Source organism: Pseudonaja textilis, chromosome 5 (assembly GCF_049901715.1).
Source record: "Pseudonaja textilis isolate UNSWEBS1 chromosome 5, rPseTex1.2, whole genome shotgun sequence".
NCBI classification, from domain to species: Eukaryota; Metazoa; Chordata; class Lepidosauria; order Squamata; family Elapidae; genus Pseudonaja; species Pseudonaja textilis.
In genome coordinates this window covers 41,742,637-41,758,278 of record NC_141994.1, presented here as the reverse complement: position 1 = coordinate 41,758,278, position 15,642 = coordinate 41,742,637, and the positions used below count along the sequence as shown (strand labels likewise).

General features: G+C 35.6%; 1 protein-coding gene across 2 annotated transcripts in view; it reads left to right on the top strand.

Annotated features, from left to right (window-relative positions):
- CDK17 (cyclin dependent kinase 17) overlaps positions 1-15,642 on the top strand; it is a 76,359-nt gene that overhangs the window by 55,895 nt on the left and 4,822 nt on the right. For both annotated transcript variants that reach the window (XM_087934622.1, XM_087934623.1), the window contains exons 5-13: positions 1,085-1,210; positions 5,215-5,271; positions 6,922-7,036; positions 8,409-8,503; positions 9,128-9,190; positions 11,609-11,732; positions 13,933-14,053; positions 14,532-14,629; positions 14,883-14,988. In XM_087934622.1, the coding sequence (XP_087790748.1) occupies positions 1,085-1,210; positions 5,215-5,271; positions 6,922-7,036; positions 8,409-8,503; positions 9,128-9,190; positions 11,609-11,732; positions 13,933-14,053; positions 14,532-14,629; positions 14,883-14,988 (905 nt within the window). The remainder of the gene's footprint in view (positions 1-1,084; positions 1,211-5,214; positions 5,272-6,921; positions 7,037-8,408; positions 8,504-9,127; positions 9,191-11,608; positions 11,733-13,932; positions 14,054-14,531; positions 14,630-14,882; positions 14,989-15,642) is intronic.

Below are 15,642 nucleotides of genomic sequence, written 5' to 3'. Positions count from 1 at the left end.
GATATAAATAAAAGGTACTTGAAGGATATGGAAGGAAAAGTTAATAAAACCACAAATGGATTTGGTTAAGATCAGGAATGTTAAAAGAAAAAAACGGAAGACTTTATTTTAGTGGCTCGAAAAGCAAGCTTGGCCAACTAATTCCATGAAGGCAAAAACTCAACATGTAACAAACAACAGCAAATACTTCCTTTGTAATAAAAATGATGAAACCATTGACTACTTGATCAGTGGCTGCAGCAAAATTTCACAAATTGAAGCAGCATTATGATCGAATTGTCAAAAATATTCATTGGAAATTTTGCCAGAGGGTTGTATTTGAATTCAACCACTAAACTACTGGGACTCTCAAGTTGAGATATATTGGAAAATGAGCAGGTTAAGGTCTTATGGGACTTTAAGATCCAAACATACAGGCATGTTGTTCACAACAGACCTCGTATATCAGTTATTGAAAAGAAGAAAATCTGGTTCATTGAAGTTGTATGCCAGATGATGCTAGAAGGATAGTGGCAAAAGAAAGCAGATAGTGCCAATAGTAATAGAATATCCTGGGTACAATCCCAAAATAACTGAAGCACCACTTGAATATTTACCATCAGTCAAATATAAAAGGCATTGGACCAGGAATATCCTGCAATGATACCTTTATGCCATCACGAAATAACATCTGCATAACCCGGGTCCAAATTTTTAAATTTTTATGAAGAACTCTGGACTACACGTGAAGGATATTAAGATAGCATTGCCAGATTTAGTCTGCAAAGATCTGGTCAACCATTAAATAGCAGCACATAGAAAGAATTTGTAAATCAGATATTGGCAAGGTTAAACAAAGCCTTTATTTCCATTAAAGAAAGTAAAATTCTCTTTTGCTATTTTGAGAAGTAAAAATTTGAACTTCAGATGAAGCATTGCAATGGTGTTTTTCCATAGAAACACCCCGTTTGCTTCATTTCTGTGTTCTTAACCAGTAACGGACTATGCCTACATTACTGAGTACTTACTGACATTTTTATTTTTCTATGGAAACAATTTCTGAAAATATGTATGCCCTCTTACTAGTGTTGGTTTACTTCTCCAGGACTTGAATAAACGTTTGTCACTGCCTGCAGACATTAGGATACCTGATGGATATCTTGAAAAGTTGCAAATAAATAGTCCACCATTTGATCAACCAATGAGTCGACGATCTCGTAGAGCATCATTGGTAAGCTTATTTACCTGAAATAGATAACTTTACAATATCCTTCATACTTTCATTGCAGAACAGAAGTTTAGATATGTTACAGCAAAAAGATAGGTGTCTCAGAGCCCTTGTAGCTGAACTGTGGTATAATTCATTTAATTAAATGACATATTATTTTCTTATTATAATATGTCTTATGACATATTATTTTCTTATTAAATAAGGCTCAAGGTCTAGATTCACTCCTAATACTAAGCTTTAATTCATGATTTACAAACTATAGTCATTAGGATCCTCTATCAACTAGGCAACAAACATAAATGTTAGCTTATTATAAAGTGTGAACTCAACTGATTTCTCTATTATACTTATGAAATTTGTTTAAAAAACAGGAAGACAAATGTGAGGATGGGATCTCATATTGGTTAAGTATAATAACAAGACAGTGGATAATGAACTATGTTTATAAAATACAGGCATTAAACAGCAATTGGGACCGCAGTTTTTGTTGTGGAGATGTGGTCATAAAGCACGATATCAGGTGACCACATTGCTTAGCAACATTAACAACACTTACAATTACATACCACTCCATAGTGCTTTATAGTACTCCTTAAGTGGTTTTCAAAAGTCTGTACATTGCCCTCAATAATCTGGGTGCTTATTTTACCAACCTCGGAAGGATGGAAGGCAACCTTGAGCCAGAATGCCTGGCTGTGGGCAGAGTTAGCCTGCAATACTGTATTTGTTACTGCACTACCATGGCTCCAGAAACGGCAACCCTGCAGTTCTGGTTGTCATCGTAACCCAGGACTCTGCGGTTCATTAAGAGACAGAAGCCCCAGGCAAGTAGGCCAGTGGTGAGAGCAACAGGCACATGAGGATTGTGCAGTGTTCTGGAATACAGGTGCCGCAGGGAACCATGAGCAGTGCTAAGGAGCACAGATGCTACAAAGGGAGTGAAAGGAACCACATTCAAGTGTTACAGAGAGCGGGTGGACAAAAAAGCAGCAACAGTAACTTCCAACTACCTGCTGGCCTCTCCATTAATTTTGCTTATGGAAAGCTGGCAGTGAATATCAGAAATCACAATCACATGACCTTGTCTTGCTGCAGTATTGTAATCATGAGCCAGGCACCAAATGCTCGGATTCTTCCCTGGATCAATCATATGATCCAGAGATGCTGTGACAGCTGGAACTCTGAATACTGTTCAGAACGCTTGTTCAGTTCCATCACAACATCATACTCTGAATGAGTATTCATAACCCATGGACTGTCTGTAGGGTTTAGGATCATGAGTAAAGTAAATAATCTCTATTTAAATAAATAGAAAAAAAAGTTTTTTATAGATTTTGAAATTCTCCAATTCATTGTGAATTATGCAAACAAATTGGTTTAAAACATTTAGTACTGTTTCATCATTATTTTCACTTTTAGTTACTTTCTGATTATAAGATATTCAGCCTTCCAAAGATTTACCCATAACCAGGGCTTTGTTCTAAAGAGCTATTATTAATTTATCTAATTAAAGGCTTATTCAGTTTCAAAGGGAAAAGGATACCTTGAAATACATATCTTTTCCAAGGATCAGACCACACTTGTGGAGGGCAGTCTCAGTGGCCTCTCTCCCAAGTCAAGCATGCACATAACTACACAAAAAGATGTGTTTGGGTTTTTTAAATCTCTGTTTACTAAATGAAACTTGCAAACACACCCACTTGCATTATAGAAACAAGGTACTTTCCAGACTTCAGCAGACTTCAGCAGTTCCAATTCAAAGTGACACATAGGAGAGTAGTCAGGTGGAGTCCAAAGGTCAGAACTTGTGGTGGAATTGACCGTCAATCCGAGTGCAAAATCAGAGTTGCAGGGTTCATGAGTCAAGGCATATAGAGTGAGCATGAACAGGCAGTTGTCCTCAATGGAGAGCTTGTGTTTGCTGTTCTGCTTTAATAGAAAAAGCCCTGGTGTAGTCTCTTTAGTGGGATTCCTTCCACTTGAGCAGTCTTACTTTTGTGCTACTGGGCTCATGCTATGGAAGGGATTGGCAATTTTGCACTGTCATCTTCAGAGACTGATAGTAGCTGCATCTGCCAATTACTGGCCTGTCCAGCCTCCTCTGCTTGCACAGAGAGAGCCGTCTTGTCTGTTGGTGCTGGAGCTGGTTGCTTATTATCTGTCAGTCTTTCTGGACCTGATTCTGGTTCCTCATCGTCAGTCTCCTCCTCATCAGAGCCATTCATGACACTGTCCACACCGAGGAGTTCCTTAACTCCTTGAAGACAAAATCTGATCTATAACTGTTTTTCTGGTAAAAAACTTTTCTCTTTCAAATCTGAAGTGCTGCACACAGCCTTCCTTTACTGAATATATGTTTCTTCAGCCCAGCAGAAGAAATTTGATAGATTGTATGACCACGATTGGTCATACAATCTATCAAATTTCTTCTGCTGGGTTGAAGAATCATGGTTGTTAAACAAAGCTTAGTTAAATGAAACACCATGTGACTGCTTCACTCAACAACCACAATGCATTTTCTGCCTCTAGAGGATTGTCTTTTAAATCCATAGAGAACTTTCTGTTGGTTTAGAATGCAGTTTTGAGTGCTCCATGGTTAACCTGATGAACACCACCGATGCACTGGATTCCAGTTGCTTTCCAGGTGCAGTTCAAGATGATGGCTATCACTTTTAACATCTGCAGTATCTTTTTAAACTTTGGAATAAGTCCCACTGGGTTCAGTGCAACTTATTTCCTAATAAAAGATCAGGAGCACAGCCCCTGTGGGTGTGTTCTGAACAGCCTTCTTTATCTGATTAGACTCCTTGTACAGCCTAATTTCAATTTTTCTGAAAGATTTTTAATCTTAAAAATTACCGCAACAACAATGGGGAACTGACATGCTGCTACAATACATACATTTAAGCACAAATGCTTCTTCCAAGAATGCCTCTTGCTCCAAAGTAAATCTCAGAGACATTCTGGGTTAACAAAAAAAAATCAAATTTCTATAGAAACTACCTATGCCCAGAAAGTAGAATAACAGTGGTGAAGAGCATCCTAAGTCACTTGAAAGAATACCTGAAACAAGCTCATTCATTTCTGTTCTGATAAATGGAGATGTTATCATTCAGCAAGTTCCTCCTGTGAATCATATTGCAAATAGGCAGCTCCCTGAGTTAGCCATTTGGGGAATATTCCCATGTCAAATTCTCAGAATTCTAAATGTGCTCACCAACTGGCAATATTTGTTCACTATTGTCTAGTGAACAGCACTTATCATATCTAATTGGTATGAAGCACAATAAGAGATATGTATTACGACTTTTCAAAGATTTAATTTGCTCATTAATTTAAATTTTATTTGACAGTATTTATATTGCTGGCATATAAGTAGTAAATAGAAAAGCATAAACAAAAAAGTAAATGAGTAATAAAAGCCAGTATAAACTAAAATATATCCAAAATTCCTCTGATAGTTACTCTTTCAACTAGGGCTGTTTGTTAAATTTAATTGTTTATAGAATGCAAAAGAGATTGAGCTGAATGGACCTCCACGGGAAGAGTGTTGTGTCTTCTAGTCCATTCTCAACAGGCCTTCTATAAATGATCAGACTGAAGCATACTCAGTCCTTGAAAATGAAAAGACTATTATTTTTAATACACTTTCTATGCCTCTATGTTTTGCAGAGTAATAGTTTCTTAATCATATGTAAACAATGATATGCCCTGATAGAGGTAGTAATAACATTTTAAGACAGCACACATTATTCTCTTATGAAGTTCTATGGTGAATAGACTGACGTGGACAAAGGAAACAATACTACTAAAGATATAGTGCAAAGTGCAAAGTTTATGTATCTAAGTGGATTTTTTAGCTCTCTTATCTATTCAAATATTATGAGTATGGCTCAGAGACACTGAGGTGTGCTTATGAATATAATGTAATGTTACACATTCTTCAAGAAGACAAACTGATCTTTGTATGAATTAATTGTATTTATTCCTTGTTTTTATTACAGTCTGAAATCGGATTTGGAAAAATGGAAACGTATGTTAAATTGGAAAAGCTTGGTGAGGTATGTCTGCTTTTTTAAGCTATCAAACAAAATTAGTATTAATTATGTTTTAAATGACAATAAAGGGCAATGACTTGTCCAGGCTCAAAATAAGAGATAGAGCACACTGGAAATCAAAGAATATATATTCCTTAGTGATAATATTTGGCTTTCTGCATGATAATTGTGGACAATTGATTTTATTTAACAAAAGTACTTGTGATAAACATATTATGAAGTATTTGTTATAGATATACTGTATAAATACATTTGAGGAGTCCTTTGTGCTCTCTGAGCTCCCTTGTTTTCTTGCAGATGTTTCATTATGAGGTATTGTTTACCCGATTGTTGGTCTGTTGTTAATTTAATATGTTGTGAAATTAAAGAATTTTCATTGTCTTCTGACTGCTAGTTGGTGTTCATTGATATGTTCTGCCAGTCTTCTGCCTGTTTGTCCTACATAGTGGTTGTTGCAGTTGTTACATTGTATGTAGTAAATGGCTCCTGTTTAAGATTGTAAACAATACCACAATCAAGAAACTGCCAAAGAGTCAACAGTAAACAGCCCAACCAAAGAATCTCTAAGACCACCCCCACCAACACCAATAGGCAAGCCACCAGAATATAAACTGACAGCAAACCGCACTCTTTACTGGCACTGATGATGTTACCTAGTTTGCATAATGAAACATCTGCAGGAAAACAAGCAAACTCAGAGAGCATCAGGACTCCTCATTTCAACCCTGAGCTACAAATATTCTCCTTTATTGATGAATACAACATTCTTTTCCATACCTTTATATTGCATTGCTATTGTTCTGCCCCAAGTGAATTTGAATTTGTTTCAAAAATAAATCAATACAAAATTTTCATTTTTTGCTGTTAGATGGCTTCCACAAATGTCATAAGCTGTTGTTTGCTTGCAGAAGTTTCATTACCCAACTAGGTAACATCAGTGCATGATAGCTAACACTATCATCAGTATATGATTAAGTATACACAGATATAATATTCAACTGATAGGAAGAGAAGTTTTCTCCCACATAATTTATCTTTAAAGTGAGAGGGTTGTTCCTGGGTAAGTACTTTGTAGGGATGTGCAAAAGTTATTGTTCTGTAAACATTAGGTTCAGTTACACTTCTAGAGTAATACCACTCCCTCTGTTCCATGGGTAAGCCAGTTGTTTTCCAAAATATAAACCTTCAGCCAGTTCTAAAGCAATCCTGCCTGAACTATCATGTCCAGTGCAATATAAACAGGTTCCAGATTATTAATTAACTTCTGGGAAACACCCTTGGAATGGATAGATTGGCATGATCCAGAGGAGAAGCAGAATGTTCCAGAGTTATCCACAACATTCCCTTCCAAGAATTGCAGAGTTTGCACATACTTAGTACAAAGGACTAAACTGGATGGATTAATAATGCGAAATGGGTAGACATTCTTTCCTAACTTAGAGTAGGCCCTAAATTGTTTGGACTGGTGAAGATATTGGGAGTGTTATGAATCAGGCATAAATGGCTATGCTTTCAATAACACCATGCTTAAAATTGGGTTCTTTCAATGAAAATATTGTAATTAATATATATCTGATTCTGGGCTAATAAAGTTCTAATTATTTTTTCCCCTTTAATGCAAAATTTGTAAATCAAATTTCATATACATTCCAGGGTACATATGCAACAGTATATAAAGGAAGAAGTAAGCTGACTGAAAATCTAGTAGCTTTAAAAGAAATCAGATTAGAGCATGAAGAGGGTGCACCGTGCACAGCTATTAGAGAAGGTAAGTAACACTTTTTAATTTGGATGAAAACATGATCAGAAATTACAATTACGTAATTGTTTCTAAACAGGTAGGCCTGGTATGCTTGGTTTCTATTCAGAAACACCAGAGTAGAAAGTGACTTAAGCATTTTTTATTTCTCCATAGAATGAAACAAATTTGGGGATAGGGGAAACATAAACTGAAGGCCTGTGGCTTATAACTTCCCCCGGTTGCTGTGGCCTGGGCGTGACATATCCGGCCCATGGGCCACCAGTTTGACACCCCTGCTATCTATGTTGCAAAAGGGATGGAGCTGACAAAAGCAGTGAAAGTCTGCAGATGCCACTGATTTCAGGCTCTTAGAGTCAGCACAGACCTCATTTCATTTCTCCTTTTCATCATCAAGATAGCTATTGATGCTTTTTTATGTATGATTTTGATCAACTCAGGTTATGTAACTGGATCTAAGCTATTTTGATGACGATCACACTTCTCATAGATCTGTTCTGAGCACAAAAGAATACAAATTCTGTGTAATTGCACTGAAAAGATCAATTTAGGCCAATTGCTAATTGCAGCTGTAGTTGATTTCAGTTGAATTATTTTTTCCTGGATGTGAAGTTCTTAAACCAATCTACAAAGCTGTATGTATAAAACTGTTTGAAAATTGTGCTTTAGACCAAGCATAAGAAGAGTATCTCTCTGCTATTAATTAAAGCAGCCACATCCTTTTTCAGATTTCATGCAAGCCTGAAAAAGATCTTTTTGCTTTAGCAATGATTAGCTAAAGTGATTTTTAAAGCAGCAGCATATTTTTAAGGTGTACAAAGCACTGTTTTAATGAATAGCATAAAGCTGCTGTGCTCACCTGAGATCTGAAGTACTTCTTCCTAATTACTTCTGAAGACTTATCAAAATAATTAAATTAGTACTACACATTTGCCACCCAATAGTACAGGTAGCCCTCAACTTATCACCATTCATTTAGTGGCCATTGGAAGTTACAATGGCACTGAAAAAAGTGACTGAAGACTATTTCTTTTCAAAGTTATAGCCATTGCAACATTCCCGTGGTCACATGATCAAAGTTCAGACACATAGCAACTGACATGTATTTATGACGATTGCGTGTCCCAGGATCATGTAAAGTAAAGTAGGAAGTAAAGTAAATGAGGAAGCCAGATTCACTTCATGTTACTAAAGGCAGTGATTCACTTAACAACTATGGCAAGAAAGGTTGTAAAATGGAGCAAAACTCATTTAACAACTGTCATGTTTAGCAATGGAAATGTTGAGTTCAATTGTGATCGTAAGTTGAGGATTACCTGTAAAAATATAGTTTAGTTCACTAATTTCTGTATTTGACAGTTTATTCTGTTCTTTTTTTCAGTGTCATTGCTAAAAGATCTAAAACATGCAAATATTGTTACGTTACATGATATTGTCCATACAGACAAATCATTAACTCTTGTATTTGAATATCTGGTAAGTTTTTTTAAAAATTTTCTCAAGAGTTTAGTTTATTCATTGAAAGCTATAGAGATAGACATATGGTAAGAAGCAAAGAAGAAGGGTAATTTTTGTAGTCTTTTAGATGCCATAATTTTAATTGTTTTCTAGGAACTCACAGTGGTACCTGGAAAAATGTTTTTCACTAGCTGATTGGTATAAGACATGCAGCACTTCTTTAGGTCTCCTTATTTTTTAAAAAAAACCACTTAATTATGTTCAATGTGAGCAAAATGTTCAGACTGTAAACGTGCATGGAGATGTTTTTTGAATTCTGTTTAAGGCAAAAACCTTTTTTTCTCAAATACGGATTAAAATTAGAAATAGATCTGTCATCTGAAACATTTTTGTTAGTTAATCATCTCATGAAACAATGAATTAATCAAAAGCTGCATTGTAACTACTTTGGTGACCCTTTTAAACAAGCTAATTTAGAATTTTAAAGAAATAAACACCTTAAGGCTAGCTTTTAACATATGTTTAACATATGTTATTTCCATTGTCCTCAGTTAGAGGCACAATATACACCAAAGTAAATAATTAACAATAAATAATAAAATGTCTTCTTATCTTTAATGCAAATTATTTTTATTTTGACAGGACAAAGACCTAAAGCAATATATGGATGACTGTGGGAACATTATGAGTGTGCATAATGTAAAGGTGAGTTCTGATCTCTAATTTTCAATTTGAACTTTCCCTGAATACAAATGCTATCCATGTTCATACATTTTTCTAAATATTTTTTCTCTTTAAAAAATGAATTTCATTATTAAAATGTATTTAAACATTGACTATGAGAACCTGACTCATTGCAACAAATATGTAAGGAATTTGACTTCATAAATCGATTCTTGCCATCCAATAGACATTTTTATATTGTTACACTTTCTTTCAAGTAAGGGTAGTGTGCTCAATAAACAACAGCTGACAGAATAAATGTGGTTGACAGCATAATGTACTAGAACATCATGAGATTTGGATTATACAACCATCCAACTGTTCTTGTCTCCAACTTTAACCCTCTGGGGCTTTTTTTAATGTGGATGGGGGCAGGGTTGGGGTAGGAAAATCATCGCAACTTTTCTTTGAAATTCTGTTGATTTATATCGGATAGAGATATTAATAGATTCCAAATGTAAATCATTAACTTACTGGTATGGGTAGGTTTATCCAGACATGGAAGAGGCAACAAGCATCTTTTGAAAAGAGAATGAAAGACCATTTCTAGAGTAAATTTCAAGAGTAATGTGACAGGATAGCTAAAGTTTTATAACTATATATATTGAAAGATAAATAGCTGTCTGGGGGAAAAAACTGTTCTGTGACACATGCAACTCATAGGTGTATAACTCCATCTTTTGGACGCCCTGGTCATTATGGATAAATTGGCAAGCTTTGAAAAACCTCTTCAATGCTCTCAGTTGGTTCCTTTCTTCTGTTCAGTGTGGCAGGTACTTAGATGGTATTTTCAGTTATGAAAAAGGAAATAGATCATGAAAAAGACTTTGCTCTGCCTGAAGTTCTAGAGAACTATCAGAGTAGACAGTGTTGGCTGAGTGGAGAAACAGGCTGCATTTAGATTTCTGTGCTTAGAATAGGAAAATCTAGTATTCTTATCATTGAGTTCCCTGGCTTGCTAGAAAATGGTTATAGGAAAATGGGATAGTAATATTCTGCTTTTTCATAGTACTTATTCACATAAGTGAACTCTCCTGGAAGTAGTGTGAGTTTGCAGTTATTACACACAAATCTCCTCTTGAATAGCACTGAGTGCTAATGTAACCAGTAGTATATTGGATGTGGAATAAAAACCTAAACTCGTTGGGTTCTGTGAGAGTGATGATATTTCAGACACAGTTTCCCATATATAATCTAGCAGGACAATTATTACTCGAGAGTAGAAAATTTGAGTTTATGCATGAGAAATTATTCAAACCCATGATCAGTACAGCGATTTCTTAATGTACCCCTGGGTGAATCACTCCTGTATTCCTTGCTATAATTCACCTTCAACACAAATGGGAAGCCAATAAATAGGAGGAAATGCACCTTTCTCCGCATCTTGGATCAAAGACAAGAATAAAACAAGGCAAATAAAATGAATCATTCTAGTCACTGTGCAAATAATTAATATGTTACTAGCAATTAGCACTTCAGAGCAGGGTTTGTTTTATTTTTAATTTGCCCATTTTTGATGCAGTATGTCTGCAAATATTAGAATTGGAGACATGAATGCACTGATTCAAAAAAAAATGAGGGGGAAAAATCTATGCAGGATTTTAGGATTTTATTCCAGGTTGCGGAGAATCAGTAGAAAGGTGGGTAGCTAATATGACACAATAATAAAGGTCCATGAAAAGCATTGAGAACATAATGGTTTTCACACCTCTTTTAAAAATTGGTTTGCAAATCCCAGGAAGAAGCTTTTTGTTCTAAAACCACTTTGCAAACTATGTCTGAGCACTAAAATATATAGCAGAATGCATGTCTTATGTAATAAGTATGAATAAGCCAGAGCTTGTTGCTTTTATGAGAAAATCGCTATACTGTATGAAAAAGAAGTGCCTTTGAGTATCTGGTTGTTACTGTAGGTGTTAGCCAGATATTTTAAAAATGCAGGAAAAAAAAACTGCAGAAGCATAAGAAAAACAGAGAAGGGAATACAGTTGCATCAAAATAAACTTTCCACGGCTATGAAAGTATGACATATGTGATTAAACATAGATAGAAACGCATTATTAGAAATGGTTGTTATATCATTCAGCAGGCTTATTAACCTGTGGTTTGGCTTTTATTGCATTTTAAACAGATGTCTGCAGGGTCAGAAGGGAAGATAATCAGACACAGAAAGTTTTGCATTCCAAGCTAAATAAATAAAATTTAAAATTATTATATTCTGTAACAAAGATAAATCAACTAATTACAACCTGCATATGAAAACAGCTTATAGTTTCAAATGTTTTTTCTTTTCTATGTATTGATAAACATTGTTGTATTACCTTAGCAGCTTTGAGGTTCAATTAATGTAGGTTTGGTTATTGCTCCTGAAACTTTTATTAATCCCCTCTCCCCTATCAGTTATTTTTATACCAGATTCTGCGTGGTTTGGCCTATTGTCACAGAAGAAAAGTACTACACCGGGACCTAAAACCACAAAATCTACTAATTAATGAAAGAGGAGAATTAAAGCTAGCAGACTTTGGTTAGTAAAAATATTTGCTTTATTTTACTTCTATGAACACCTTTCATGCCTACGTTAGTTTTAGGAATATGAGTCTGTGTGTGTTTATACACAGATACTTACATACATATTTGCATACTGTGATAGCCACAATTCACATTTGCTGAGTTTTGCTCAATTGATTTAAGGGACACTGCACTGTGTAGTTTCTGATTGTAAAAGCACGCTACAGTGCTGTTTCAATTTGAACTATGGATTATGTTCCTTCTCTGATTTGCCAGCTATATGTGTTATAGAACCAAAAATGTTTGGGTAATTGCCTGAGAGCCAGTATTAATTTTTAGGTGATAGGGAAAATCAAACTGTTCTTGGAAGAAAAACGACTTAAAATGTGCAGGATGAAGTGGGAATACTTAGAACACAAAACATAGAGAGCGGCTCTTGCCCATTTGTTCCCCCCCTTATGCCCCCCAAAAAAACAAACAAACAAACAGTTTATTAGATTCCTCTGGTTTTTACAGCCTCCCAGGAACATTCTGGGCATTATGTTTAATATTTTTTTTTAAAAAAAACAGCCTATTCCACCTTTGTCACTTGGTACTTTCTATATGCTTTTCAAAGAAACTGTTTATTGTGTAAGGATATCTTCCCTTTTGTGACTCTTGTTACAGTAGCACTTTCCACTCACACTCAGAAATACTGCAGATAATATCTTATGCAGTTTCTTGACAAAGCAGTTCTAAGTTTCCTGTACTATAGGCTAAAGTTGTTTCCAGATGATGTGGCATACAGTTCCCTTCGTGTCCAAGCTGGATAGCCAATAAGAGTCATTGGGTGGACACCAGATTGGAGAAAGTTGCCAGAGGCACTTCCTCCTTAGTAGGACTGCAAATATGTGCCAGGATGGATAATGTTTTCATCTCAAGGAATATTTTGTTTATTTCTCCTGAGGACCACTTTCAGAAATTAGATATGGCTAAACATGTGGAACTAACATTATTATTTTTTTAATCTTTCTCTTTCCTTCATGTCTTCTTTTCCTCTTCTCCTTTCGCCCAACTTAGGATAGTCCAATGGCTTGTGGACTTTGACTTGCAATATCTATGAGCCAGAGCTAAGAAAACTTGCTCCCCTCTGATCTTCAGCCAATTTAATAATTACGGACTGAGGATGGCTTCCTATTTTTACACTCTAACCATTCCCAAGTATAGAAGAGCTTTCTCCCTAGCTCACTTTAATGTTTTGCCCTCAGCACTACTGGATGGGCGATTTAAGAGGCTCCCAATTAATGAGCGGCTATGCCCCTGTGACAGAGCTGAGGTTGAAACTGTGGAGCATGTCCTTTTATATTGCCCTATGTATAACACAGGCAGATCTAAGTTACTGTCTCTCCTTGAAACAGACCCGATGAAAAATTTGTTCTTATATTGTCTAGGGGATGGCTCCTCATATATCATTTCTTCAGTTTCCAATTTTTTTTAAGAGCTGTAACCATCAGAGGAGAACACTAATTCCCCTTAGTCAAGTTTTTGATGACCAATTGTTCATGATTAATTTTCCCATGTTCTTCTTTTGTTGTACTTGTGTTTTGTTCTGTGACCACAAATACAGTATTATTATTATTACTCTTCTCCTTTGCTTTATTTTGGTGTATTTTTTTTGTTCACTAATAAAAGACTGTCATTCTAGATGCATAAAAAGGAATGCAAACTTTCTGGCAGTACAGGAAGACATTAATCTCTACCCGAATTACCAGGCTGCAGGGGAAAGGGATAGTTGAAAGGCCATAGTTATCTGGAGACTGCTGTTAGGATAGGTGAGGAGGTTTAGCAGAAGCATCAACACAAATGACAAAAGTGTTTCTCAGAATGATTTGTTAGCAGTAGTAATTCCATAACATGGATGCATGATTTTCTAAACATGAGTGCTACATCTAAAGTAGAAACAAAAGAGACCAGAAGGATATAACAGGTATGTTTTTACACACCATTAATTTTACATGTTATTTTTAATCAAAGTTGCTAAGAGTGCATACAGTTGGCCATTCTGTAGAAAGCACTAGTCTGTCAAAAATAAATGCTCCTGTTTTATAGCAGCAAACAAATGCTTAGCTATAGTTTTTGAACCAGGTGAAACTTCTGTGAAAAAGAATTATGTAATATAAAATTGAAGAAAGATGGAATAGGGCTAAGGAAATTCATTTTGTACTTTATTTTTGAAGGCCTGGCTAGAGCAAAATCTGTTCCTACGAAGACATATTCAAATGAAGTTGTCACATTGTGGTATAGGCCTCCAGATGTTCTCCTTGGATCTTCTGAATATTCCACACAAATCGATATGTGGTGAGTCTCAAATATTAAGCTGCTTGTTTTCATTCAAATTAAACATACCTGCCTATTTTTTTCCTTTAACTTTAAAACCTTTGTTAATAATAAGCAGTGATGCTGGAGATGGTTCTCTAGTCCACACTTGAAACTTTGGGGAAAGAAGAAGGAAGCAAGCAAAGAAAACGTTGCTTACTTGTAAAATCTCAAAATTTAGTTGATTTGAATCCCTGAACTTTAAATATCTTCATATGTAAAATCTCAATAGTGAGACTGGAAAAATGTATTTCAAGTGAATACAAATCTTGTTCATTATTTTTCACAACCAAAGAAAAAGCAATAATGTACTATTGGGATACTAACTCACTGGCAGTTACATGATCTCATTACCTTAACGATTAGGTTAAGTAGGCCATCTCACCTGTTATTAAAATTATATATTTAAATGCTTTCATCTCCTTTGTAATACTTATTTGAGTTTTTTTCTCTCTTAAAGGGGAGTTGGTTGTATATTTTTTGAAATGGCATCAGGAAGACCTCTCTTTCCTGGGTCAACAGTTGAAGATGAATTGCACTTAATTTTCAGACTTCTAGGTAAATATGTTTGACTTAAAGCTGTGAGTTTATTTTGCTCTTATTAAGAGAACTTCTGAAAACTTCAGACTTCCAGTGTAATTGCAATGTTTATATGTTTATAAAGAGGGGATATGATTTTGATATTTTAAGACTGTACTTTTGTTAAAATCAGTTATTTTGGAAGCTGTTATTTAAAATTTTACTTTATTTCTTTTAATGTCTACATGGGATTAGTACCCCTTATGTTGATTTGTTTAATCTTTCAACTCAGGAACTCCTTCACAAGAAACATGGCCAGGCATTACTTCCAGTGATGAGTTTAGGAATTACAACTTTCCCAAATACAAGCAACAACCTTTGATCAACCACGCTCCAAGGTATTTAAAATTCAAATTGCACGTATATCATAAGTACTTTCTCTGAAAAAAAAAAAAAAAACCCTTCACTAGGAACTCTTTTTGTTGAGAGATTAATTCTAAATGGATTATTCTCATTTTTAGTGGATATTTGTCCAGTGAGCTTTCGTACCTTTGCATAAAGAATAGTAGAATAATTGAATGTGTATAATAGCTGCTATTTGTATATTACTATTGCAGTGGCTCAGGGGTTAAGACACTGAGCTTGTCGATCAGAAAGGCCGGCAGTTCGGAAGTTAAAACCCCTAGCACTGCGTAACGGAGTAGGCTCCCAGCTTGTCCCAGCTTCTGCCAACCTAGCAGTTCTAAAGCATGTAAAAATGCAAGTAGAAAAAATAGGGACCACTTTGGTGGAAAGGTAACAGCGTTCTGCGCGCCTTCAGCACTTAGTCATGCCGGCCACATGACCACAGAGATGTCTTTGGACAGCGCTGGCCCTTCGGCTTGGTAACGGAGATGAGCACCACCCCCTAGAGCTGGAAACAACTACACATATGTGCAAGGGGAACCTTTACCTTTTTAATAGCTGCTAATCATATGAATTAATAGTTTTTATAAATAGGGCATCAACTACAAAAGTGAACATTGATTCCAGGAATCTTACATTGTTGAAGT